At 41.6% G+C, this 25,253-nt stretch overlaps 1 protein-coding gene across 1 annotated transcript; it reads left to right on the forward strand.

The window, feature by feature from the left end:
* The first annotated feature begins 3,297 nt into the window (after positions 1-3,297).
* Positions 3,298-24,481, forward strand: nudt9 (nudix (nucleoside diphosphate linked moiety X)-type motif 9). Its single transcript, XM_034190100.1, is given in 10 exon segments — positions 3,298-3,494; positions 3,862-4,087; positions 4,089-4,120; positions 5,792-5,814; positions 5,817-5,880; positions 9,446-9,532; positions 12,636-12,747; positions 12,986-13,132; positions 23,255-23,339; positions 23,564-24,481. Coding segments are annotated over 10 exon segments (1,023 nt in total). The 5' UTR covers positions 3,298-3,393; the 3' UTR covers positions 23,710-24,481.
* The last annotated feature ends 772 nt before the right edge of the window (positions 24,482-25,253 follow it).

Consider the following 25,253-nt stretch of genomic DNA (forward strand, 5'->3'; position numbering starts at 1 on the left):
TAGCTCCTCTGAAAAAGAGAGCTTTAAATCAGAAGTGCCTGACTCCGTGGTATAACTCACAAACTCGTAGCTTAAAGCAGATAACCCGTAAGTTGGAGAGGAAATGGCGTCTCACTAATTTAGAAGATCTTCACTTAGCCTGGAAAAAGAGTCTGTTGCTCTATAAAAAGCCCTCCGTAAAGCTAGGACATCTTTCTACTCATCACTAATTGAAGAAAATAAGAACAACCCAGGTTTCTTTTTCAGCACTGTAGCCAGGCTGACAAAGAGTCAGAGCTCTATTGAGCTGAGTATTCCATTAACTTTAACTAGTAATGACTTCATGACTTTCTTTGCTAACAAAATTTTAACTATTAGAGAAAAATTACTCATAACCATCCCAAAGACAATCGTTATCTTTGGCTGCTTTCAGTGATGCCGGTATTTGGTTAGATCATTCTCTCCGATTGTTCTGTCTGAGTTATTTTCATTAGTTACTTCATCCAAACCATCAACATGTTTATTTAGACCCCATTCCTACCAGGCTGCTCAAGGAAGCCCTACCATTATTTAATGCTTCGATCTTAAATATGATCAATCTATCTTTGTTAGTTGGCTATGTACCACAGGCTTTTAAGGTGGCAGTAATTAAACCATTACTTAAAAAGCCATCACTGACCCAGCTATCTTAGCTAATTATAGGCCAATCTCCAACCTTCCTTTTCTCTCAAAAATTATTGAGGAGGGTAGTTGTAAAACAGCTAACTGATCATCTGCAGAGGAATGGTCTATTTGAAGAGTTTCAGTCAGGTTTTAGAATTCATCATAGTACAGAAACAGCATTAGTGAAGGTTACAAATGATCTTCTTATGGCCTCGGACAGTGGACTCATCTCTGTGCTTGTTCTGTTAGACCTCAGTGCTGCTTTTGATACTGTTGACCATAAAATTTTATTACAGAGATTAGAGCATGCCATAGGTATTAAAGGCACTGCGCTGCGGTGGTTTGAATCATATTTGTCTAATAGATTACAATTTGTTCATGTACATGGGGAATCTTCTTCACAGACTAGGGTTAATTATGGAGTTCCACAAGGTTCTGTGCTAGGACCAATTTATTCACTTTATACATGCTTCCCTTAGGTAGTATTATTAGACGGTATTGCTTAAATTTTCATTGTTACGCAGATGATACCCAGCTTTATCTATCCATGAAGCCAGAGGACACACACCAATTAGCTAAACTGCAGGATTGTCTTACAGACATAAAGACATGGATGACCTCTAATTTCCTGCTTTTAAACTCAGATAAAACTGAAGTTATTGTACTTGGCCCCACAAATCTTAGAAACATGGTGTCTAACCAGATCCTTACTCTGGATGGCATTGCCCTGGCCTCTAGTAATACTGTGAGAAATCTTGGAGTCATTTTTGATCAGGATTTGTCATTCAAAGCGCATATTAAACAAAATATGTAGGACTGCTTTTTGCATTACGCATATCTCTAAAATCAGAAAGGTCTTGTCTCAGAGTGATGCTGAAAAACTAATGCATGCATTTATTTCCTCTAGGCTGGACTATTGTAATTCATTATTATCAGGTTGTCCTAAAAGTTCCCTAAAAAGCCTTTAGTAATTCAAAATGCTGCGCTAGAGTACTGACGGGGACTAGAAGGAGAGAGAATATCTCACCCATATTGGCTCTCTTCATTGGCTTCCTGTTAATTCTAGAATAGAATTTAAAATTCTTCTTCTTACTTATAAGGTTTTGAATAATCAGGTCCCATCTTATCTTAGGGACCTTGTAGTACCATATCACCCCAGTAGAGCGCTTCGCTCTCAGACTGCAGGCTTACTTGTAGTTCCTAGGGTTTGTAAGAGTAGAATGGGAGGCAGAGCCTTCAGCTTTCAGGCTCCTCTCCTGTGGAACCAGCTCCCAATTCAGATCAGGGAGACAGACACCCTCTCTACTTTAAGATTAGGCTTAAAACTTTCCTTTTGCTAAAGCTTATAGTTAGGGCTGGATCGGGTGACCCTGAACCATCCCTTAGTTATGCTGCTATAGACGTAGACTGCTGGGGGGTTCCCATGATGCACTGTTTCTTTCTCTTTTTGCTCTGTATGCACCACTCTGCATTTAATCATTAGTGATCGATCTCTGCTCCCCTCCACAGCATGTCTTTTTCCTGGTTCTCTCCCTCAGCCCCAACCAGTCCCAGCAGAAGACTGCCCCTCCCTGAGCCTGGTTCTGCTGGAGGTTTCTTCCTGTTAAAAGGGAGTTTTTCCTTCCCACTGTAGCCAAGTGCTTGCTCACAGGGGGTCGTTTTGACCGTTGGGGTTTTACATAATTATTGTATGGCCTTGCCTTTACAATATAAAGCGCCTTGGGGCAACTGTTTGTTGTGATTTGGCGCTATATAAAAAAAAATTGATTGATTGATTGATTGCACAGTCTTTGACATACAGTGTTGTCAGGCTGTGTTCAGGAATTTGGCATATCGGTTCATGCCCATGTGCTATTCTTGACACCACCTTAAAATATAGGTCCAGGATCAGGACCCACTAGTTACGGATGTTACATACAATCTTCACTGTATAAGTCTGTAACTGCTCACACATGGACCTATGTACACGTCATGTATCTATGTACTCATGAGTGTGGAATAAAGTCATTATTATTATTATTATTGCTACTACTACTACTACTACTGCTACTACTACTACTACACAGTTATGATTATTAATTTATAATTAATTATAAGTAATTGTAATTTATTATTATTATTATTATTATTATAGTATACAGCTACAAATATAACATCGTTACCTCACAGTGCTACACTCATCCCATAAGCAAAACATAATATTATTAATAATAATAATAATTCTATGTACATATTTTATTGATGAACATAACTAATAAATAAATAAATGAATAATGAACACGCTATGACAGAAAACAATTATTTTTGTGTCGCCCATCATTAACAGTCCTTGTTATTGTTGTGGTGTTCTGTAAATTAGTACGGCTTATTAATGCTCAGAGGATCAATAAAACCGTATGTTTTTCTTCCATTTCTCATGGAATATATAAAGATAACATTACTTTTTATATCAGTGAGTTATGAATGTTTACATTTTACGTTCATTGATGCCTACATTTATTTACACACGCATTTGCCATTTTTAATAAATTAATTCAGGAACCAAACAAACAAATCTGCAGGAATATGTGTTGTTTTTTGTTTTTATATTTGTTTATTTCTAGAAACTCAGAGAACAATGCGTAATTAGTATCTTATCACCATGGACATGACGCACCGCTCGAGCGCGTTCTTTCGGTGACGTCACGGCAGCGGGCGGAGCGAGCACTTCCTGGTTGTGTTGCGCTTGTTGTTGATTTATCTTCTTGAGGAATGGTACGTTATTTATTTCTGGAACAAACTTGGCTTGGACGGATTCCTCTTGCGCTGACTCTCCTCGGGCTCCCGTGTACCGTCTGCAACGTCGGAACCAGGTGTGGTTTTGCAAATGTAGCCTTGCGGTTTCACTTAAAGTTAATTGAATTTCTACATTTTCCATTGCTCTTAATCAGTTGAACTGACAATGATGCAGCAATATGGGCAGGAAGGTGCTCGTTACAAGTATTAAATAGTTACTTCTGATAACTGTATGCAATATTCGTGAAAAAAAATGTAACCATATTCACTGTCAGACAAAGCTACATTTAAATTATACAGTAGATGTGTCATCACAGTGCTGTTATCACTAGGACAACATTTTTTGTTGCAAGGTAGATATGTTGGGTGGTGCAACAGCAGCCTGGTGCAGGGAACAGAAAGCGATACTGAAGCTTTGTCTTTCTCATATTTCTGTGTCTGCAGACCAGCTCACGTCTGCTTCTCCAGCGTTCCATACACAACCGGTCAAATCGTTGTTCCCAGTGCCTGCAACATGACATCCCCAGCAGCACCTCACATCAAGTCTAGATGCCCTCAGTACCCAGGGTCAAATGTCAAACGATTCTCTGTGCCTGATGACAAAGTGGACTGGAATAAGGACTGGCCCAGTCAGTATAATCCCCTCAGCTACACCGCTCAGTCTGTAGCGAAACAAGCCAGCATGGGCAGATCCTGATATTGGGTAAGACAACTAAATCAGCAGATACTAGCTCTAAAATGTATCATGTCTCCTTATTCAAATCGAACTGTGATAGATGATTCTGTGCAGTAAGCAGATTGGAAACATATGGTGGTTGGATCGGTCCATATCGGATTCTGATATTTGGAATTTCAGAAAAATTTTAACTAACAATATAGGTAAAGTAATTTGCATGATTGCTGCACAGGTATAATGCTCAGTTGGTGTAACACCTGCATCTTGTTAGATCTCAAAGGGGGAAAGCAATGTTCTGAATAGGCTGAAGAGACTGCTTGTAGAACCCCAAGACCTCTGAGCAGTGTCTACATGCAGAATTGTTGTTACAATCAAGAATGGTATCCAGCATTAAACTTGTGGCATATCCCAACGCAGATCTCTATGGGATCTGCTGTGGCAACACTGAACAACTGGGGTCAGCCAAAAGCATAACTATATAAATTGTACAGTCTGCTGAGACATCAAGCTTAGAGCCACATTCTGGAAGTGCGCAGTGCCTTGCAGGACTTACAGTCAGATTGTCATGCACAAAACAATCTGAGTTTGTCTTGGGTCACGTTACATGTAGGACATATGCCCTGTAAAATCTGTCTTGCGGTTAGCAGTTAGAACCCCCAGAAAAATAGGTCAAGGCACCGGTCTTCAGTATTCTCTTCTACACCCCAACATGCATCACTAGCACTACTATAATGGCATTTGCCATTTCCCTTGAAAAAGTAAGCCATTATTACCAATCTTCAATAGGCCTCTTGTTCATCCCATGCATCATTGACATTAGTATAATGAGTATTCATTGTGTTATCTGGTGACATTCCATTTACGTTGTTAATGACAAAGTTGGCCTATTTTCCTTGATGTCTCCAATCTTTAGGAGGCTTGTGATCCATCGTAAGATGTGTCACTGACATCAAAATGATAACTATTCCTGAGCCCATTCGAGGGATAATGTATTTATGTCATCACTTGGACATACCAATGGACCAAAAGATGATGACAATTCTCCTTTGGCCTTCAGCAGAGGTGTTGGAATGGATATGGCACCAGCACATGCTCCCAGACATGACCTGACCATTAGCTGAGGCATGATTTAAAACTGCATAGAAATATAGATGCATTGATTTTGTGGATATGTTTATTTTTATAAAATGATAAGAACTGAAGAAGGTGGCAGTGCACATATGAATTTTAGATAGCATAGTATTAACCCCTTAACGCCCAAATTTATATAGCTGTATATAAAAAAAGTTTTGTGTATGTTTTTGCCTTTAAGTAGATGGTAAATAATGTTGAGATTATTAATTTCACTTTTGCACAAAAACTAGATAATAATATTGGGTATTCTGGTAATGACTTTATGTTTTAATGTTATAATAATAATGATGGCATGTTGCAAATTTGCGACAACGGGCATACAGGTCAATTTGGTAAGTCGCATATTTGAGTCAGAGATTGTAGCATATATGCGACGATGGGCGTTAAGGGGTTAATCCTTTTTATTCTGTTCTAGCTCAGTATCTCTACCTTGAATGGGTTATGGCGTTTGAAGAATTGCATGTTCTACACTAACGTTCTGTTGACAAGCATGTGCAGAAAACCCTTTTTATTAGGGAGAAGTTTTGGAACTCTGTTCATCACAGTTTTTGATGTCTTTTGCAGGGCTTTCTCCCCTTTATTCAACAGCCTGATGGTCCTGTGGACAGAACAAGCTTTGACGGCAACTATAAAGTGAAGAATGGAAAGCCACTGTAAGCCACCAAGTGCCATGAAAAATTAACCTCCACCACTACTCACTCTTCCACGTTATCTAAATGTGCATCCGAACCCATAGTAAATATGTTCTGATATATAACTTATTGGCAAAGGTTTGTCACAGTTGCTGAATCTACATGATTTCATTTGTTTTTGTTTTTTTTTGGTGCAGTTGCAGGATTTGTTGCCATATTTTTTGTGGTGTAGTGCCTGAATGAAAGTCAACCCATATAATTTGTATACTATTTTTATCCACTAGCCAGCAAACCAAACCAAAAGTCCTATCTCACAATGTAACCCAAGTCTCGACATACTTTTCCATCATCTCATGTCTTTCTTCCTATTGTTGTGGAATTGCTATATCTACTGCAATTGCCCTTTCTGGTTCCTTGTCAACCACCACTATGTCTGTTTGGTTGGGCGCATCTGTTTGTCTGTCTGGAACTTCAAGTCCCACCATGTGCCTAGCTCTGCTGCTCTCAATCATCTTCTGGTGGTGTTACCGCATGGACTTTGGTACTTCCAGTCTGTATTTAGCAGAGATGTTCATGTAGACTGTCCCAGCTACTTGGTTGCGTTTCTGTATTTGGTGCTAGCTTGCACCCTCCCACTATGTGCTGGGTCACCTCAAGGACATCTTTGCACAACCAGCAGCTGTGGTCCTATCTGTGTGGTTGACCACTGCATCTTTGGACCTGGTGCTCAGGGCCTGTTCTTGTGCTGTCATAATCAGAGTCTATGTGCTGTCCTTTGCTAGCCATTGGTAGGTATTATTGATGTCAGCTACCCCTCTAGAGCATATGCTGGTGGTACACCTTTGAAGCTTTCTCTTATTGTGCCGCTGTTCTGTGGAATGATCTCCCTGCATCAATAAAATAGTCAGATTCTGTGGAGATTTTCAAGTCCAGACTTAAGATGCACTTATTTTCCCTTTCATATGGCTAGCATACTGGTACAGTTTTGTTTTACGCTTTTACTCTTTTAATTCATTTATTAGTAATTGGAGCGGGCTGCAGCCTCAACTTTACCTAAATTCTGGGTCTTTTAGTGAAGTTTAGGGCTAGTGGCTGGCAATCACCTTAGTATTTCTCTTTTTTTCTTGTTGTTTAATGCTGGCAAATTATACAGTTTTTTTTTTTTTTTTTTTTGTCTTTCTGATGCCCGATTCTGTCTTTTTCTCTCTGTTTAAGGTGCAGTTCCATCCAGAGATGGGAGTTGTATTCGTGTTGGCGATCCTCCTGTCCTGTGCGCCAATAGCATTTCTTGTACGAGGGCTGTCCGTAAAGTATAGGTCCTTTTTATTTTTTTTCAAAAACTATATGGATTTCATTCATATGTTTTTACGTCAGACATGCTTGAACCCTCGTGCGCATGCGTGAGTTTTTCCATGCCTGTCGGTGACGTCATTCGCCTGTGAGCACTCCTTGTGGGAGGAGTCGTCCAGCCCCTCGTCGGAATTCCTTTGTCTGAGAAGTTGCTGAGAGACTGGCGCTTTGTTTGATCAAAATTTTTTCTAAACCTGTGAGACACATCGAAGTGGACACGGTTCGAAAATTAAGCTGGTTTTCAGTGAAAATTTTAACAGCTGATGAGAGATTTTGAGGTGATTCTGTCGCTTTAAGGACTTTTCACGGTGTGAGACGTCGCGCTGCGCTCTCAGGCGGCGTCATCAGCCTGTTTCAAGCTTAAAACCTCCACATTTCAGGCTCTATTGATCCAGGACGTCGTGAGAGAACAGAGACGTTTCAGAAGAAGTCGGTTTCAGCATTTTATCCGGATATTCCACTGTTAAAGGAGATTTTTTTAATGAAAGATGTGCGGACGGGTCCGCGCGTCGACGCGGCGCGGCGGCACAGGAAAAACACCTCTGTGTTGATAACCATTTGTTAAAATCCAGTTGGCTTTTGATGGCTTTCAGTGGAGTGAGTATATGAGAAATTGTTTATCAGCTGGAGATGTTCCAACTTGTCCTCAAGGCTTCCAACAGAGGTGTTTTTCCTGTGACGGATCGTCGCGGCGGCTGCGAGCCGACGCTGCAATCCGCCCGCACGTCTTTCATTAAAAAAATCTCCTTTAACAGTGGAATATCCGGATAAAATGCTGAAACCGACTTCTTCTGAAACTTCTCTGTTCTCTCACGACGTCCTGGATCAACAGAGCCTGAAATGTGGAGGTTTTAAGCTTGAAACAGGCTGATGACGTTGCCTGAGAGCGCAGCGCGACGTCTCGCACCGTGAAAAGTCCTTAAAGTGACAGAATCACCTCAAAATCTCTCATCAGCTGTTAAAATTTTCACTGAAGACCAGCTTAATTTTTCGAACCATGTCCACTTCGATGTGTCTCACAGGTTTAGAAAAATTTTGATCAAACAAAGCGCCAGTCTCTCAGCAACTTCTCAGACAAAGGAATTCCGACGAGGGGCTGGACGACTCCTCCCACAAGGAGTGCTCACAGGCGAATGACGTCACCGACAGGCGTGGAAAAACTCACGCATGCGCACGAGGGTTCAAGCATGTCTGACGTAAAAACATATGAATGAAATCCATATAGTTTTTGAAAAAAATAAAAAGGACCTATACTTTACGGACAGACCTCGTATATTCGTCTGTGAATTGTTCTGTAATTTATGTTTGTGGCATGGCCCAAGCAGAGGGTCACCCCTATGAGTCTGGGCTGCTTGAGGTTTCTTCCCCAGAGGGAGTTTTTCCTTACCACTGTTGCTCTGGGGGTTGGTAAGGTTAGACCTTACCTGTGTGAAGCGCTTTGAGGCACCTCTGTTGTGATTTGGCGCTGTATAAATGAAAATAAATTGAAATTGAGGAGTTTGATCTTCCATGACTTCTCTTCTTCCTCACCACCCTTTGACATCTGCTGGCAGTTTCTCCCTGGGAGTAATGTACTACAGGATGCTCTTTGTTTCATTCTGGATAGTGGCTTTGACGCTTATTATAAACCCCACCCTCCCCGTTTTCCCTGATTGTACACTCTCAGAGTGCTGAACTTCAGGTGGAACCTTCCATGTAATGTAAGGCATTTACATATGACATCTACAGTATATCTTCCTTTGGGGGTGGTGGGGGATGCCAAATTGTAGATTTCTGACATTGATATTTGACTCCAAAAGTAGGTCCAAGGTGTTTAATATCCATGGTTTCATCTGCAGTTGAGTCGGTGCATGGACAAATAGCACTTCATGACCCTTCAGCCGGTTTTGACTCCAAAATCAAGGCATCTTGAAACCTTTTCTCATGTTATCCCGGTGGCAAGAATGGTGATGTACCCCTTTTGTTTTTGCTTTATCATACAAACAGATAAAGAGACACTGCTGAATGCCTTACCCATGCACCAGTTATCATCAGCATAAGTAATAAGCTGAAAGCACTAAAAAGAATGTTAGACCCGATGTAACTTTAGGTATCTTTGCTTTTCTAGTGAGCATCTCTTTTAATTATTATTGTGGCATTACATGTTTGTAAAAGTATTTCTAATGTTCCTTTTGACTCCTTCAAGTAATTTCTGGCAAACACAACTTCACCATCCATTCTACTTTTGCTCATTCAGAAATCCTCATGGACGCACAGGGTTGACTGGAAGAGGTTTGTTGGGACGATGGGGACCCAATCATGCAGCAGATCCCATTGTCACCAGGTAACTTACAAAAACTTTTTTTTTTTCTGTCATTACATATTCTGTGAGGTTTGTTACACATAGGTGGAAATTAAATTTTCAGCTGGTATGTTGGTTTACATTAAGACTGTAATGAATACAGAAGTCAAGAAAAATATATATTTTTTCTCATTATAATCCAGTCTGTCTGTGGAGCAAATTAATCTGTGAGATAATTGCTGGGCTACAAATATGTAGACATGGGTTCAGTTTCTGGCCAAGCTCCCTGTCTGTGTGCATGTCCTCTACTGCAAGTATTTAAACTCATCTGTCCTCACTACCTCTACTCTGTGTAACCACACTATTCCACTGGGCTCCCTCAAATTCAAACACATGTACTCAATCTTGCTTCTGTTGACTTTCATTCCCCTTCTTCCCAGAGCATACCTGTAGCTCTCCAGGCTAGTTTCAATCTGATCTCTACTCTCACTGCAGGTCACAATATCATCTGCAAACATCATAGTCCATGGAGACTCCTGCCTGATCTCTTCAGTCAACCTGTTCATCACCTTTTCAAAGTTAAAGGGCTTAGAGCTGATCCTTGATGTAATCCCACCTCCACCTTGAATGCAACAAATGCATCTGTCATTCATACTGTGCATCTCACCACTGTCACGTTGTCCTTGTTGAGATCCTGCATCACCCTCACATATTTCTGTGCCACTCCAGGTTACCTCATACAACCCCAATTCCAATGAAGTTGGGACGTTGTGTAAAATGTAAATAAAAACAGAATGCAATGATTTGCAAATCCTCTTCAACCTATATTCAATTGAATCCACCACAAAGACAAGCTATTTAATGTTCAAACTGATAAACTTTATTGTTTTTGTGCAAATATTTGCTCATTTTGAAATGGATGCCTGCAACATGTTTCAAAAAAGCTGGGACAGTGGTATGTTTACCACTGTGTTCCATCACCTTTCCTTCTAACAACACTCAATAAGCGTTTGGGAACTGAGGACACTAATTGTTGAAGCTTTGTAGGTGGAATTCTTGCCCATTCTTGCTTTTTTGCCTTTCATAATGTGCCACACATTTTCAATGGGCGACAGGTCTGGACTGCAGGCAGGCCAGTCTAGTACTCACACTATTTTACTATGAAGCCACGCTGTTTTAACACATGCAGAATGTGGCTTAGCGTTGTCTTGCTGAAATAAGCAGGGACATCCCTGAAAAAGACGTTGCTTGGATGACAGCAATGTGTTGCTCCAAAACCTGGATGTTCCTTTCAGCATTGATGGTGCCATCACAGATGTGCACGTTGCCCATGTCATGGTCACTAACACACCGCCATACCATCACAGATGCTGGCTGTTGAACTTTGCGGTGGTAACAGTTTGGATGATCTCTTTCCTCTTTTGTCCAGAGGACACAACGTCCATGACTTCCAAAATCAATTTGAGACGTGGACTCATCACACCACAGCACACTTTTCCACTTTGTGGCTGTCCATTTCAAATGAGCTCGGGCCCAGAGAAGGCGGCAGCATTTCTGGATGTTGTTGATGTATGGCTTTCGCTTTGCATGGTAGAGTTTTAACTTGTACATGTAGCGACAAACTGTGTTAACTGACAATGGTTTTCTAAAGTGTTCCTGAGCCCACGTGGTAAGATCCTTTACACAATGACGTTGGCTTTTAATGCAGTGCTGCCTGAGGGATTGAAGGTCACGGGCATTCAATGTTGTTTTTCGGCCTTGCCACTTACGTGTAGAAAGTTCTCCAGATTCTCTGAATCTTCTGATTATATTATGGACTGTAGATGATGGAATCCCTAAATTCCTTGCAATTGAACGTTGAGAAACATTGTTCTTAAACTGTTAGACTATTTTTTTCATGCAGTTGTTCACAAAGTGGTGATCCTTGCCCTGTCTTTGCTTGTCAACAACTGAGCCTTTTGGGGATGCTCCTTTTATACCCAATCATGACATTCACCTGTTTCCAATTAGGTGTTCTTTGAGCATTCATCAACTTTCCCAGTCTTTTATTGCCCCATCCCAACTTTTTTGAAATGTGTTGCAGGCATCCATTTCAAAATGAGCAAATATTTGCACAAAAACAATGAAGTTTATCAGTTTGAACAATAAATATCTTGTCTTTGTGGGTGTATTCAATTGAATATAGGTTGAAGAGGATTTGCAAATCATTGTATTCAATTTTTATTTACATTTTACACAACGTCCCAACTTCATTGGAATTGGGGTTGTACAATACCACAACTCTTCTCTTGCCACCCTGTCATAAATGTTCTGTAAATACACAAATACACAATGCAACTCCTTCTGGCATCTCTATACTTCTCCTTCAGCAGTCTCGGTGTAAACATTGCATCTGTAGTGCTCTTTCTTGGCATGAAACTGTATTTCTCCTCACAGATCTTCACCTCTGTTATAAACCTATCTTCGACTACTCTTTCCTGTAACTACAAGCTGTGTCTGATCAACTTAGTTATTACAGCTCTGCACATTGTCCACCCAGCTATAAATGGTACCAGTTTTTGAGTGGGGCAGTAACATGTCATTGAGTGGCATCCCATCCAGAGGGAGGCCTACCATGCGTCCAAATGCTAGTATGAACTTAACATTGGTTAATACATACCACTCAACCGTAACTGTACTATATACTATAGAAGTAAGTGAGTGAGTATTAGGGGCACTATTTGGATGTGCTGTGTTGTTGCCATTTTAGGTGTTTATGGATTATGCATGTGTGCATACCCATGAAAATGTCTTCGTCTTCGGTTACCAGGCTTCAGCTGCATAATGGGATAGCTTAGAGTAGTAAGTTTGTGCACCATGGAGGTAGTAGAACATCTGAGTACCGTTCGACTACTACTAAATGCATACTGAGTGTTCGGACACCTTGTGGATTGTGCGTACTACTTGTTGTCTAGTGTGTGTAACACGCTAGTATGCATATTAAGATGTAAGCCTAGACTCTCATCAACACTAATAGACCTCAAAGCATATATAGAACTTTCTTATTCTGCTGTTTTGGCAATGGTGTGGCAATGTTTACATGCTGTATATGTTGTGTAATTTCACTTTTATTAATAACTGCATGCTTTTTGTTATTATCACACAGGTGGAAGGTCGGAGACAAAGGAGCAAAGATGAATCACTCAACCTCCAACAGGCCAATCCTGCAGTTTGTGTCCATCAAGAGGAAAGACTGTGGGGAGTGGGCCATTCCAGGGGTGGGCAGCATTTACTGTATTCCATCAAGTTTTTCATTTCATTTATTTCCTCATATTTTATTACTCTTCTTTCTTTTCCTGCTTACTGTTTTCTGTACAGAAAAAGCACATAGACATGGTTCTACTATATTTAAGTCTTGTTTAGGTTTGAGTAGTAGAGCTGCAAAACTGGATGTTGCAGCACTGTGATGAGCTTGATATATTGATTTTTGTCTTTTTGTTTATTTATTTTTTGTAGGGGATGGTGGATCCCGGGGAGAAGGTCTCTCTCACACTGCAGAGGGAGTTCTCGGAGGAAGCGTTGAATTCGCTGGCAGTCAAGCCATTAGAGAGGGCACAAATCCATGAGCGTATCGTTAATCTCTTCAGATCGCCAGGGTTTCTGGTCAGCAGCTCAGACACACTCACTTGTTTCAAACTATTACATTTACCTGTTGAATTTAAGTGTAATTTGCTCTGGGAATATGCATGTCTACAGTTCTGTGAAGTAATTTAAAATTGCTGCAAACATAATATCTAAATATAAATATGTACAATGTGCGACTGCTTTTCACCTGAAAAATACATACATTTTTAGGTGATAAAACTACATCATTTCATTTAGGTGTTCTCTTACACCTTTTTTTAACACCAAGGCAGGTGTAGGCATAAGGGAGTCAGTCAGTGAGTGACTGGGTCTGCAAAAGGTCTGTCAGTAACTTCCCCAAAATTACTGCACATTCAGGTTTCAAATTTTGTATTCTAACAGATGCAGGTGACCATCAGTGAACCTCCACTTTTGGGCCATATTAGCATTTTTAACATAATTTGCAATTATTCCTTTTGTTGCCCCAGGGCAGCTGTGGCTACACTAGTAGCTTACCACCACCAATGTGTCTGAATGTGCAAGTGAATGAATAATGCAACTTGTAAAGCGCTTTGGGTGTCTTGAAAAGCGCTCTATAAATCCAAGTCATTATTATTATTATTATTATTATTATTATTTTAGTATTGACATAGAAACATTTCTTGGCTTTTATGAAAGTCTTTATTGAAGGTTTAATCTGTTTTCAGTTGTGTTCAGTTTCCTAAAATGAATTTTTGTCATCAATGAACTTTTCTGAAGCTGCTTAACCAGTATAATATTTCATGTAAAGAAATTACAAATAACTGAAGTTTTCTATTTGCACTGTGACAGTGTTCACGAGATCAAATCTCTCTTTTTTTTTTTTTCTCTCCTCTTTTTTTCTTTTTGGCCTGTGTGAGACACTGTTGAGACACAATTCTGCTGTTTTGAGTGTGAACTTGTTAATTCTGGGTTTGGGGTCACATGCAGACAGAAAATGTCCAGATTTGAATCTGCTGTCTGGGATGTTAAAGGATGGACAGGCTGATGAATTCTTTCGGGTCTGCAGCAAACTCATAGGCTTTTATTTTGAAATACAGACTCTTATTGTGGAAGTGCAACATAAATAGGCTTGTTGTTTTCAAAAATTTTATATTTCTAAAAAAATATTGGTCTGATCACCTTGCTGTTTTCATGACTTGAATCATCATGAAAAATATATATGTAGGCCAAAGGATGAAATCTGCTCTTTCTGGATGTTAATTGATGCTCCCGGATACACAAAACACACATAGGCCAACTTATCAACTCATCCAATACAAAGTTCTTTCATAGAACACACATTACACAATTAAGACGTATAAAATGGGCCTCTCAGACTCTGATGTTTGTTCACAGTGTGAGGTAAACACCACTGATACCTATTATCATGGTCTTTGGCTCTGCTCAACGGTCCAGTGTTTTTGGTCAAAAGTCACTAAAAAATTGTCCTCTTTCTTGGGATATAGAATTCCCTTATCTCCTAATTTATGTTTACTTGGAGACATGACAATTATTGAACCGCCAACTAAACAGTCTGAAACTGTACTTGTAGCACTGATTATTGCCAAAAAAACCCCCAAAAAAAACAATTTTGCTGAATTGGAAAAATAAACAATGAATCAATATTAACCATTGGTCAAACCTCCTTATCAAATATATATCGATGGAAAAAATAGCCGCTTCATTAAAAAAACAATTAACACAATTTAATGAAACATTGATTGATTGATTGATTTATCAATTCATTAAATTTGAATTTGGAGGTCTAATAAAAAAATTATTTTCTTTTTGCCTGTTAGGGAATGCCACTCTTGCACCTGTACTGTATTAATATTACATTATGATTTGTTCCTATTATTGTTGACCTACTGACTTTTCTCTCTCTTGTGCCGCTGATTCAGGTTGCAGTTCTTTGGGGTACTTCTGTTGTCAGAGACTGATACTGTGTGTTTTTTTTTTTTCTTCTTTCTCTCTTGAATATGATGAATTGGTGGAGGAGAGAGATTGTGTCTTTTGAGTGGCTGGCCCCTCGGGTGCGGTGGGCTGTGCGGCCTGGCCGTGCGGGGATGGTCTGGTGTCTGGGTGTGGGTTCGTGACTTGCTGGGGGATTTGGGGTTGGGGGTAGGACTTCAGGGGTCCAGGGGTTCCTTTCCGGTGCTGATCGTTGGGTCCGCGGGCTTCTGGGAGGTGGGTTGGGTGCTGGCCGTGCTCCCCTTGCCTCTCCCTTCGTGGCGTGGGTGTGCCTCTGTGCCTGGGGGGGGGGGGGGGGGGGGGGGGGGGCTTGAGTCGGCTGGTTGGCCCGCCGATGGGGGCTGGGCGGCTGGTTGCCTGCCGATGGGGGCCCAGATACCGCGCCGCGGGGCTTCTGGTCCTATTGGCGGTGGGGGTGGTGGTGGTGGGTGTGGGGAAGAGTTTGGCAGCCATCGTTCCTTTTCAGTTGGGTCTGTCTGCTCTGCCGGTGGTAGGGTTGGGGTCCGGTGCCTGGGCGGGGGTGGTGCCTCTCCACGGGGCTCGGGTGTACGTGGCCCCCCATGCCTTGGCCTCTCCCTCCAGGTTTGTGGGGCCTGCCTGTCTCCCCTTGGCTCCTTGGCTGTGCCTTCCGCTCCAGGGTCCCATCTTGCACCTTCCCTGGTTCGGGGACCTCCGGGCAGGGTGGCCCATCATATTGGGTTGTAAGTAGCACATTGTAGGGTTCATATAGATTTGTGGTAGGGTGTTGGGGATGAGTTTGCAGGGCAGTCTGTGGCACAGCTGTGCGCTCCAGCCTTCCACTGCGATCTCCATCCGCCACTCCTGCCTTGCAATTTTAATGCACACACTTTATTTCTACACGTTTAGTAAACACCTTCACTAATTTAGAGTTGGGGTCACTAGGCAGTGGTGGGTTTGTAGGGCAGGCTGTGGCACAGCCGTGTGCCACGGCCGCCCATGGCAGTCTGCCACCTGCCGTCTCTTGCCCTGTTTTTAATGCAACACTTTATCTTTGCACACTTAGGAGGTTGTACACAGAAAGGGAGATTAATTGTTACAACTATGGTGGGGTTGGTAGGTAGGGTGAGTGTGGCATGTGGGGTTGGCCCCGGGTAGCTGTGGATGTCTGGGGCTCTGGGGTAGGGGGTTTGCCTTGCCGGTTTTGACGTGGCCCTGTGGCCCTGCTCTGTACCTGTGGGGCATGGGGTCCCGCGGCCTGTTGTGGGGGTGGGTGTTGGCACTGGGGGGTTGGCGGCTGCTGGGGGATGTGGTCTCTGTGGGGTGGACCCCGCTCTCGCTCTCGCTCGGGCGGTCTCCTGATCATGGGCTTTGGTGTTTGGCATGGGATCTGGGGTGGGGGGGTTTGGGGGCCCTGCTGGCTGCGCTGGTGGTGCCTGGCTGTCGCGGGGCCTTGTCCTCTTCCTGGCACCGGGGTTGGGCCTTGCCTCTTGTCTTGGGGCTGGGCCCCGCCCTCGTATGGCTCGGTGGTCCCTACCTTGTGCTTTGGATTCGGTTGCGGTGGCTTCTTTGCCCACCCGTCCTTGCCGCCGCTTGCTCCCGCCTTCGGGGGCTGTGGCCCTGGTGGTGTGGTTCTGGGGCACCCCCCATTGGTGGGCCTATGCTGGTACCCTGTGTGCTTTCCTTGGGTATGGGGCTGCTCCCTGTGCCTTCATGGGGAGGGATGGTGTCGGGGTGCATTCCGGCATTGTCGGGCCGCTCCCCTGTTGGTTTGCTGTGCTGCCCGGTGGCTCTGGGGGCTGCCTTTCCTGGCCCCTGTGCCCTTCCGCTGCCCCTTTTCTCCTGGTTCCCCCGGGGCCCTGCTTCCTGGACCCATTTCCGTCGGTTCTCGCGGCCGGCCACATGGCTTCTGACGTACCATATGGTAAGGTTCTGTACCCTTGTCTTGGCCCAACACACCAGCCACAGTAGTGATTGGATATTTAGCTGTGATCTGGGTCTCTGTGTGTGGATGGTTGCGTGTTTGTGGCCGTCAACACAATTTGGTTTTTGGGTGCTATTAAGGGGATTAACACTACGGTGTTCTAGATTAGCGTATGGATGCTCACTAATTAGACAACAGACTGTTGCTGTCACTGTTTGTTCATGTGTGGTTGTTTGTCCTGGTATGTTGTATGGTTGGGGCCCCGTCTCCTCGGTGTCTCACGTCACAGTTCTTGTCTTCACCACTCATCTCTTGTTCTTGTCTGTCTTTGTGTTGTTTTGGTGGTCGGCCCTTCCTGATAGAAGCTGTCGGTTGGCTTTGAGTAGGATGTTGTAGGCTGATCAGTAAGGGTGGATGGGGGTCACACACACACCACATTCACTCATGCACTACATACCTTCTGTCTTGCAAGAATAAATTGCACATATGGGTATTAATGTTCATAAATGGTTCTGCCAGTGTGGCATTTACCATTAGTATACAGTGGTCCCTCGGTATAACGCAGTTCACTTTTTGCGGCCTCGCAGTTTCACAGAATTTTTTTTTAGTGCAATTTTGCATGCTTCTTTTTTTTTTTTTTTAACAGCGCATTGTGTTCTGCGTCCTTATCAGGTGGACCGGTCGCAGCACCGGTCGGCATCACCGCGATTGAGCTCACTGCCTCCGATGCGCTTACTAAGTCTGCGGGCTCGGTAAACGCCGCAGCGGGCCTCTCACTCCTCCCCCCTGTCTGCTGTGCGGAGCTGCGGACAACTCTGGCAACAGGTCCAGAGACTACGCTCGCTGTTTTGATGCAGAGCGCTCCAGCAGCCCGCAAGGATAGACTTCTTGCAGAAAAATCCGCAGCGCCCGCTGCATGGTCTCGGTAACCGCAGCCGCAGAGCTCCGTGGCCATGACTTGGATTCTTTGTGGGTCCCGCATGCGTACCCCCGGAGGTAATGAGCGAAGGGAGAGCATGCGCATTGTGTTCTGCATGTGTTTATAATCTTCTCGCCCAGAAGAAAAAAGAGTGTTTACACAGGAGAGAAAAGTTAGAAAATGTTAATGCCTGTTTGAGAAAAGTGTATAAAGTGTGTAGTGAGGGGTTTTACAGTCTTAAAACATCTATAATAATTGTAAAAAAATAACGCTGACTACTTTGCGGATTTTGCCTATTGCGGGTTATTTTTAAACGTAACTCCTGCGATAAACGAGGGACCACTGTATATGCAGACAGGGGAAAAAACAAACAAACAAACACACAGAGGCCACTTCCTTTTATTATATGGATGTTGCATGAAAAGACATTGGACTACTGCAATGTTCTATTTTCTAGTTTACTGCAGTCCAGCATTAGGGGTTTCCAATTCGTTCAAAATGCTGCTGCCAGACGTTCGACACGAAGCAGAAAGTTTGACCACATTACACCCATTTTGGCATCCCTTCACTGGCTTCCTGTCCCTGTGAGATCAGATTTTAAGGTTCTACAACTAGCCTATAAAATTGTTCATGGACTGGCACCTCCGTACTTAGCTGACTTAATTAAACCCTACGTATGACTAGCATACTGGCATAGTATGTTACTATGCTTTTTACTCTTTTAATTCATTTTATTAGGAAACAGAGAGGACCGCGGCCTTAACTTTATCTAAATTCTGGGTCTTTTAGTGAAGCTTAGGGCTAGTGGCTGGTGATCACTTTAGTATTTCTTTTGTTCTTCCTGTTGCTTAATGCTGACTAATTATACTGTATTTGTTGTCTTTCTGATGCCTGATTCTGTTCTTTTCTCTCTGATTGAAATGCGGCTCCACCCAGAGATGGGTGTGGCATCTATTTCTGAAACACTCCTGTCCTGTGCACCGGCAAGATTTCCTGTATATTCGTTTTGTGAATTGTTTTGTAATTTGTGTCAACAGCATGGCCCAAGCAGAGGGTCACCCCTTTGAGTCTGGTCTGCTTGAGGTTTCTTCCTCAGAGAGAGTTTTTCCCTACCACTGTCGCCTATGTGCTTGCTCTGGGCGACCTTACTTGTGTGGAGTGACATATTTAGCCGCATGTTCTCCTTGAATTGCTGGCTGTCTGAGTGGTGTCCAAAAAATGAGGTGGGCTTCATAGATAATTGGGAAAGCTTCTGGGGAAAACCTGGTCTTGTTAGGAGAGACGGCATCCATCCCACTTTGAATGGAGCAGCTCTCATTTCTACAAATCTGGCCAATTTTCTTAAATCCTCCAAACCGTGACTATCCAGGGTTGGGACCAGGAAGCAGAGTTGTAGTCTTACACACCTCTCTGCAGCTTCTCTCCCCCTGCCATCCCCTCATTACCCCATCCCCGTAGAGACGGTGCCTGCTCCCAGACCACCAATAACCAGCAAAAATCTATTTAAGCATAAAAATTCAAAAAGAAAAAATAATATAGCACCTTCAACTGCACCACAGACTAAAACAGTTAAATGTGGTCTATTAAACATTAGGTCTCTCTCTTCTAAGTCCCTGTTAGTAAATGATATAATAATTGATCAACATATTGATTTATTCTGCCTTACAGAAACCTGGTTACAGCAGGATGAATATGTTAGTTTAAATGAGTCAACACCCCCGAGTCACACTAACTGCCAGAACGCGCGTAGCACGGGCCGAGGCGGAGGATTAGCAGCAATCTTCCATTCCAGCTTATTAATTAATCAAAAACCCAGACATTGAAAGCTTGACTCTTAGTCTTGTCCATCCAAATTGGAAGTCCCAAAAACCAGTTTTATTTGTTGTTATCTATCGTCCACCTGGTCGTTACTGTGAGTTTCTCTGTGAATTTTCAGAACTTTTGTCTGACTTAGTGCTTAGCTCAGATAAGATAATTATAGTGGGCGATTTTAACATCCACACAGATGCTGAGAATGACAGCCTCAACACTGCATTTAATCTATTATTAGACTCAATTGGCTTTGCTCAAAATGTAAATGAGTCCACCCACCACTTTAATCATATCTTAGATCTTGTTCTGACTTATGGTATGGAAATTGAAGACTTAACAGTATTCCTTGAAAACTCCCTTCTGTCTGATCATTTCTTAATAACATTTACATTTACTCTGATGGACTACCCAGCAGTGGGGAATAAGTTTTATTACACTAGAAGTCTTTCAGAAAGCACTGTAACTAGGTTTAAGGATATGTTTCCTTCTTTATGTTCCCTAATGCCATATACCAACACAGTGCAGAGTAGCTACCTAAACTCTGTAAGTGAGAGAGAGTATCTCGTCAATAGTTTTACATCCTCATTGAAGACAACTTTGGATGCTGTAGCTCCTCTGAAAAAGAGAGCTTTAAATCAGAAGTGCCTGACTCCGTGGTATAACTCACAAACTCGCAGCTTAAAGCAGATAACTTAAAGCAGATAACCCGTAAATTGGAGAGGAAATGGCGTCTCACTAATTTAGAAGATCTTCACTTAGCCTGGAAAAAGAGTCTGTTGCTCTATAAAAAAAGCCCTCCGTAAGGCTAGGACATCTTACTACTCATCACTAATTGAAGAAAATAAGAACAACCCCAGGTTTCTTTTCAGCACTGTAGCCAGGCTGACAAAGAGTCAGAGCTCTATTGAGCCGAGTATTCCTTTAACTTTAACTAGTAATGACTTCATGACTTTCTTTGCTAATAAAATTTTAACTATTAGAGAAAAAATTACTCATAACCATCCCAAAGATGTATCGTTATCTTTGGCTGCTTTCAGTGATGCCGGTATTTGGTTAGACTCTTTCTCTCAGATTGTTCTGTCTGAGTTATTTTCATTAGTTACTTCATCCAAACCATCAACATGTCTATTGGACCCCATTCCTACCAGGCTGCTCAAGGAAGCCCTACCATTATTTAATGCTTCGATCTTAAATATGATCAATCTATCTTTATTAGTTGGCTATGTACCACAGGCTTTTAAGGTGGCAGTAATTAAACCATTACTTAAAAAGCCATCACTTGACCCAGCTATCTTAGCTAATTATAGGCCAATCTCCAACCTTCCTTTTCTCTCAAAAATTCTTGAAAGGGTAGTTGTAAAACAGCTAACTGATCATCTGCAGAGGAATGGTCTATTTGAAGAGTTTCAGTCAGGTTTTAGAATTCATCATAGTACAGAAACAGCATTAGTGAAGGTTACAAATGATCTTCTTATGGCCTCAGACAGTGGACTCATCTCTGTGCTTGTTCTGTTAGACCTCATTGCTGCTTTTGATACTGTTGACCATAAAATTTTATTACAGAGATTAGAGCATGCCATAGGTATTAAAGGCACTGCGCTGCGGTGGTTTGAATCATATTTATCTAATAGATTACAATTTGTTCATGTAAATGGGGAATCTTCTTCACAGACTAAGGTTAATTATGGAGTTCCACAAGGTTCTGTGCTAGGACCAATTTTATTCACTTTATACATGCTTCCCTTAGGCAGTATTATTAGACGGCATTGCTTAAATTTTCATTGTTACGCAGATGATACGCAGCTTTATCTATCCATGAAGCCAGAGGACACACACCAATTAGCTAAACTGCAGGATTGTCTTACAGACATAAGGACATGGCTGGATCAGGTGACCCTGAACCATCCCTTAGTTATGCTGCTATAGACTTAGACTGCTGGGGGGTTCCCATAATGCACTGAGTGTTTCTTTCTCTTTTTGCTCTGTATGCACCACTCTGCATTTAATCATTAGTGATTGATCTCTGCTCCCCTCCACAGCATGTCTTTTTCCTGGTTCTCTCCCTCAGCCCCAACCAGTCCCAGCAGAAGACTGCCCCTCCCTGAGCCTGGTTCTGCTGGAGGTTTCTTCCTGTTAAAAGGGAGTTTTTCCTTCCCACTGTCGCCAAGTGCTTGCTCACAGGGGGTCGTTTTGACCTTTGGGGTTTTTACGTAATTATTGTATGGCCTTGCCTTACAATATAAAGCGCCTTGGGGCAACTGTTTGTTGTGGATTGGCGCTAAACTAAGGGTGTAAATTTAAGTAAAGAACTCAATTTTTTTAAAAAGAAGATTGAATTAAATGAAAACATACCAGTGAAAAAATATGATAACTTTTTAAAAAGAGGGTGAATTTCCATGACCCAGAGTTGAACTCTCAAGGCCTGGGGACTTTCCAGAAAAGTAATCTCACCAAACTGAACTCTCCAGACCTGGGGACTTTCCAGAGAAAATGATCTCACCACCTGGGTACTTCTTGAAAAAAATATCATCATCAACAGCTGTTTTTATTGGTGTAAGATGTGTTATATTTAGAAAGACCACCCATTTGGGGTGGGGCAATTGCCCTTTTCTCAGTATTTAAGATGACTGCAAACCAGTGTAAATCGAAGCTGTTCCATGGTTCTTTGAGGGCTGTGTGAATTTTGCTTCCTTTGACAGCAAATCAAAACTTGCTTTGGGACTTTGATTTTTCTTTGACTTTTCTAGACACCTTTACGGAGATATTTTTGACCCATTGAGTGCAGGTAAAACATTTAGACTCTCATCTGGTGTTCAAGGGCTCTGTCCTGAGTCTCCACAACACTTTATATATTTGTTGAATGGGGGATGTTGACACATTTGAACTCATCTTGTGCAGACAGGCACATATATAGGCCTTTTGTTTGCATGCAGTTTATGAGGCTTTGTTTTTTTTTTTTTTTAAACCTAATAATTTTCTTTGTGAGTGAATTTGGAAAAAATCTGAATGGATTTTATTGGAATATTTCAACACCCCCCGAGTCAAATACTGCATTGTTGTTCAAATTGTAGGCTGCCTAAAACGTTTCCACACTGTGATGAAAACAACTGCCCTGACAACATTAAAGTACTTGGTACTTTAATGTTGTGGGCTTTAGGAGGCATTACAAGAATTATAAAATTTATTGTTATAATTGAAGACTTGGGTTTATTGTTTTTGTTATTGCTTCTGGGATTGTGGGTTGTGTGACAGTGTTTGTCTGGTAGTATTCTGAGAATTGTGTTTATGGTTGCATGCTTGTATATAATTTTTATTTTTAGTATAAAGGGTAGGCATTTATAAGCTTTGCTTCTGGACTCATCCTTTCGGCCACACGGGGTCTTTGTAAAGTTGTTTTGTTATGAGTTTTTTGTTATGATTTTTTTTTGTCGAACTGTGTGCCGAATAAATTCATTAATTCAAAAAGAATTTGTATTATCAATACTAATCAACAATTGGTCCAGTCTGTCTGGGTTTGTGTGTTTTTGAACATCTGTTCTTTTTGTGTTACATCCAGGTTTATAAAGGCTATGTCGACGATCCTAGAAACACTGACAACGCTTGGATGGAGACCGTTGCCGTGAACTTCCACGATGAAGCAGGTATCGATAATTTGATAGTATGTATTTTTTTATTCATTGTGGACGTTTAAAAGACTGCAGTTTCACTTAATTCAAAATATCAGTGTTTTTAACAATTTCTCAACTATTTTTTTAAAACAGGTTTTTGATTCAGTACATGATTTTTGTTTTTAAGTGGCATCTACAAATGGTAAAAACAAGAGAAATTGATTTTGCGGCTACTGAAATATCTGTTGCTGCTTCAGGTACCAGCGTGAGTGAGCTGCCGTTGCAAGCTGGCGATGACGCTGGACAAGTCCAATGGGTTGACGTCGACTCCTCATTTGCCCTCTATGCAAGTCATTCACATTTTCTGGAGCTGGTTGCCAAAGAAAGAAAAGCCCACTGGTAACTAAGAACATAAGGGTATGTTGTATTTAAAATAAATAAAAATGAAGAAAACACCAGAGAATTAATACTTGTAACTCTGATCTTAGTTCACTTTAATTTTGCATTTATGCTACATGCCACCTAACCTCTTTGGAACCATCCACTGTCAGAATGAATATAATATTATATTACAGCTATAACGATCAAAGTCTGAAAGTCATCCCGGTGTAGTGATGGTTTAACTTTTTTATTTGTGCCACTGTGTGCAGCTTGTGATGTCACCGAGTTGTTTTATGCTAATGAAGTACTGTCGATCTTGCCTCCTTGAAAATGGCATGTAGAGATCTGAGTGGCCGTGTGATCACATGACATGGCTTAAATATTGCACAAGACCAAAGTGTGCTCTTTGAAATCCCTTTTATAGTGCAGTGTTGTAATGTGGCTTTTGTCACAGAACAGAAAAGAAAAGAAAAAAAAATTGGGGGCAGGGGAGGATATAGTAGAGTGCCTATATACTGAGACTGGCAACATTCAGTGTCCCAGGGCTGTAACTCACAGGTGCCACATTGTTTCAGACACAAGAGTATTCGCCCATTGATCACATTGTAAATCTCACACACATCTCTCTCGATGCAGCGGGTTGTTGAATGCACGCTTTCAATCCCCAAAAACTGTAAAAATGGCAGGATGTCATGCATATGAGTGCCACAAATTGTTCTAAAAGGGATATAAAATGTACAGATTTCCTGCAGATAGAGAAAAGAGAAAATGTGATTAAAATAAAGCAACATCCAGCTCATGTCTCTGTCAGGCAGGTTCATGTTCAAGCTTACACATAGTGTGTAAGTGCTGCCCTTCAGGATTTTATGTTATAATTATGGCTGTCAAAATAAAGTGCTATTTTTGAATAATACATACATATACAATACATACATATAACATAAAAATGAATTTAATTAATCTCATCAGTGTCAGGCCAGAATACTATATATATATATATATATATATATATATATATATATATATATATATATATAATATAAAGTAAGTCCCTTTGACTGCTCCCTTGTTTGCACTCGGGGTCGCCTCTGCATGTTGAATTTGCACAGGTTTTACGCCAGATGCCCTTCCTGACGCAACTCCACATTACATGGAGAAATGTGGCGGGGGGGATTTGAACCCGGAACCTTCTGAACAGCTGACATACCATTATCTAAAATGTGTGTTTTGTGTGCATTTGTATGTTAAGTAGTGGAGTTTTGCTCTGAACGCTTAAGCCTTAAACAATTGTGAATTAAACACTGGCCCTTGAATCATGTAAACTATACAAAAATGCTTTATTTCCATTGTTCTTCATCCAGATTTTAATGGGTAAGGATGAAATATTGGAACAGGTTATGTACAGATAAGAATGGTTATTTTTCACATGTTTAAATGATAAAATAAAATTGTAAATGGCACTAGGTTTCTTTTTTTTTTTCGTTTTTGTAAATACATTTTCAAATGTACTCTAAATGAAACCTATTGGGTGACTATAAGACAGCTATGACTGTGAAGTTGTCATGT

Source organism: Thalassophryne amazonica, chromosome 16 (genome assembly GCF_902500255.1).
Source record: "Thalassophryne amazonica chromosome 16, fThaAma1.1, whole genome shotgun sequence".
In the NCBI taxonomy this organism is placed as follows: domain Eukaryota; kingdom Metazoa; phylum Chordata; class Actinopteri; order Batrachoidiformes; family Batrachoididae; genus Thalassophryne; species Thalassophryne amazonica.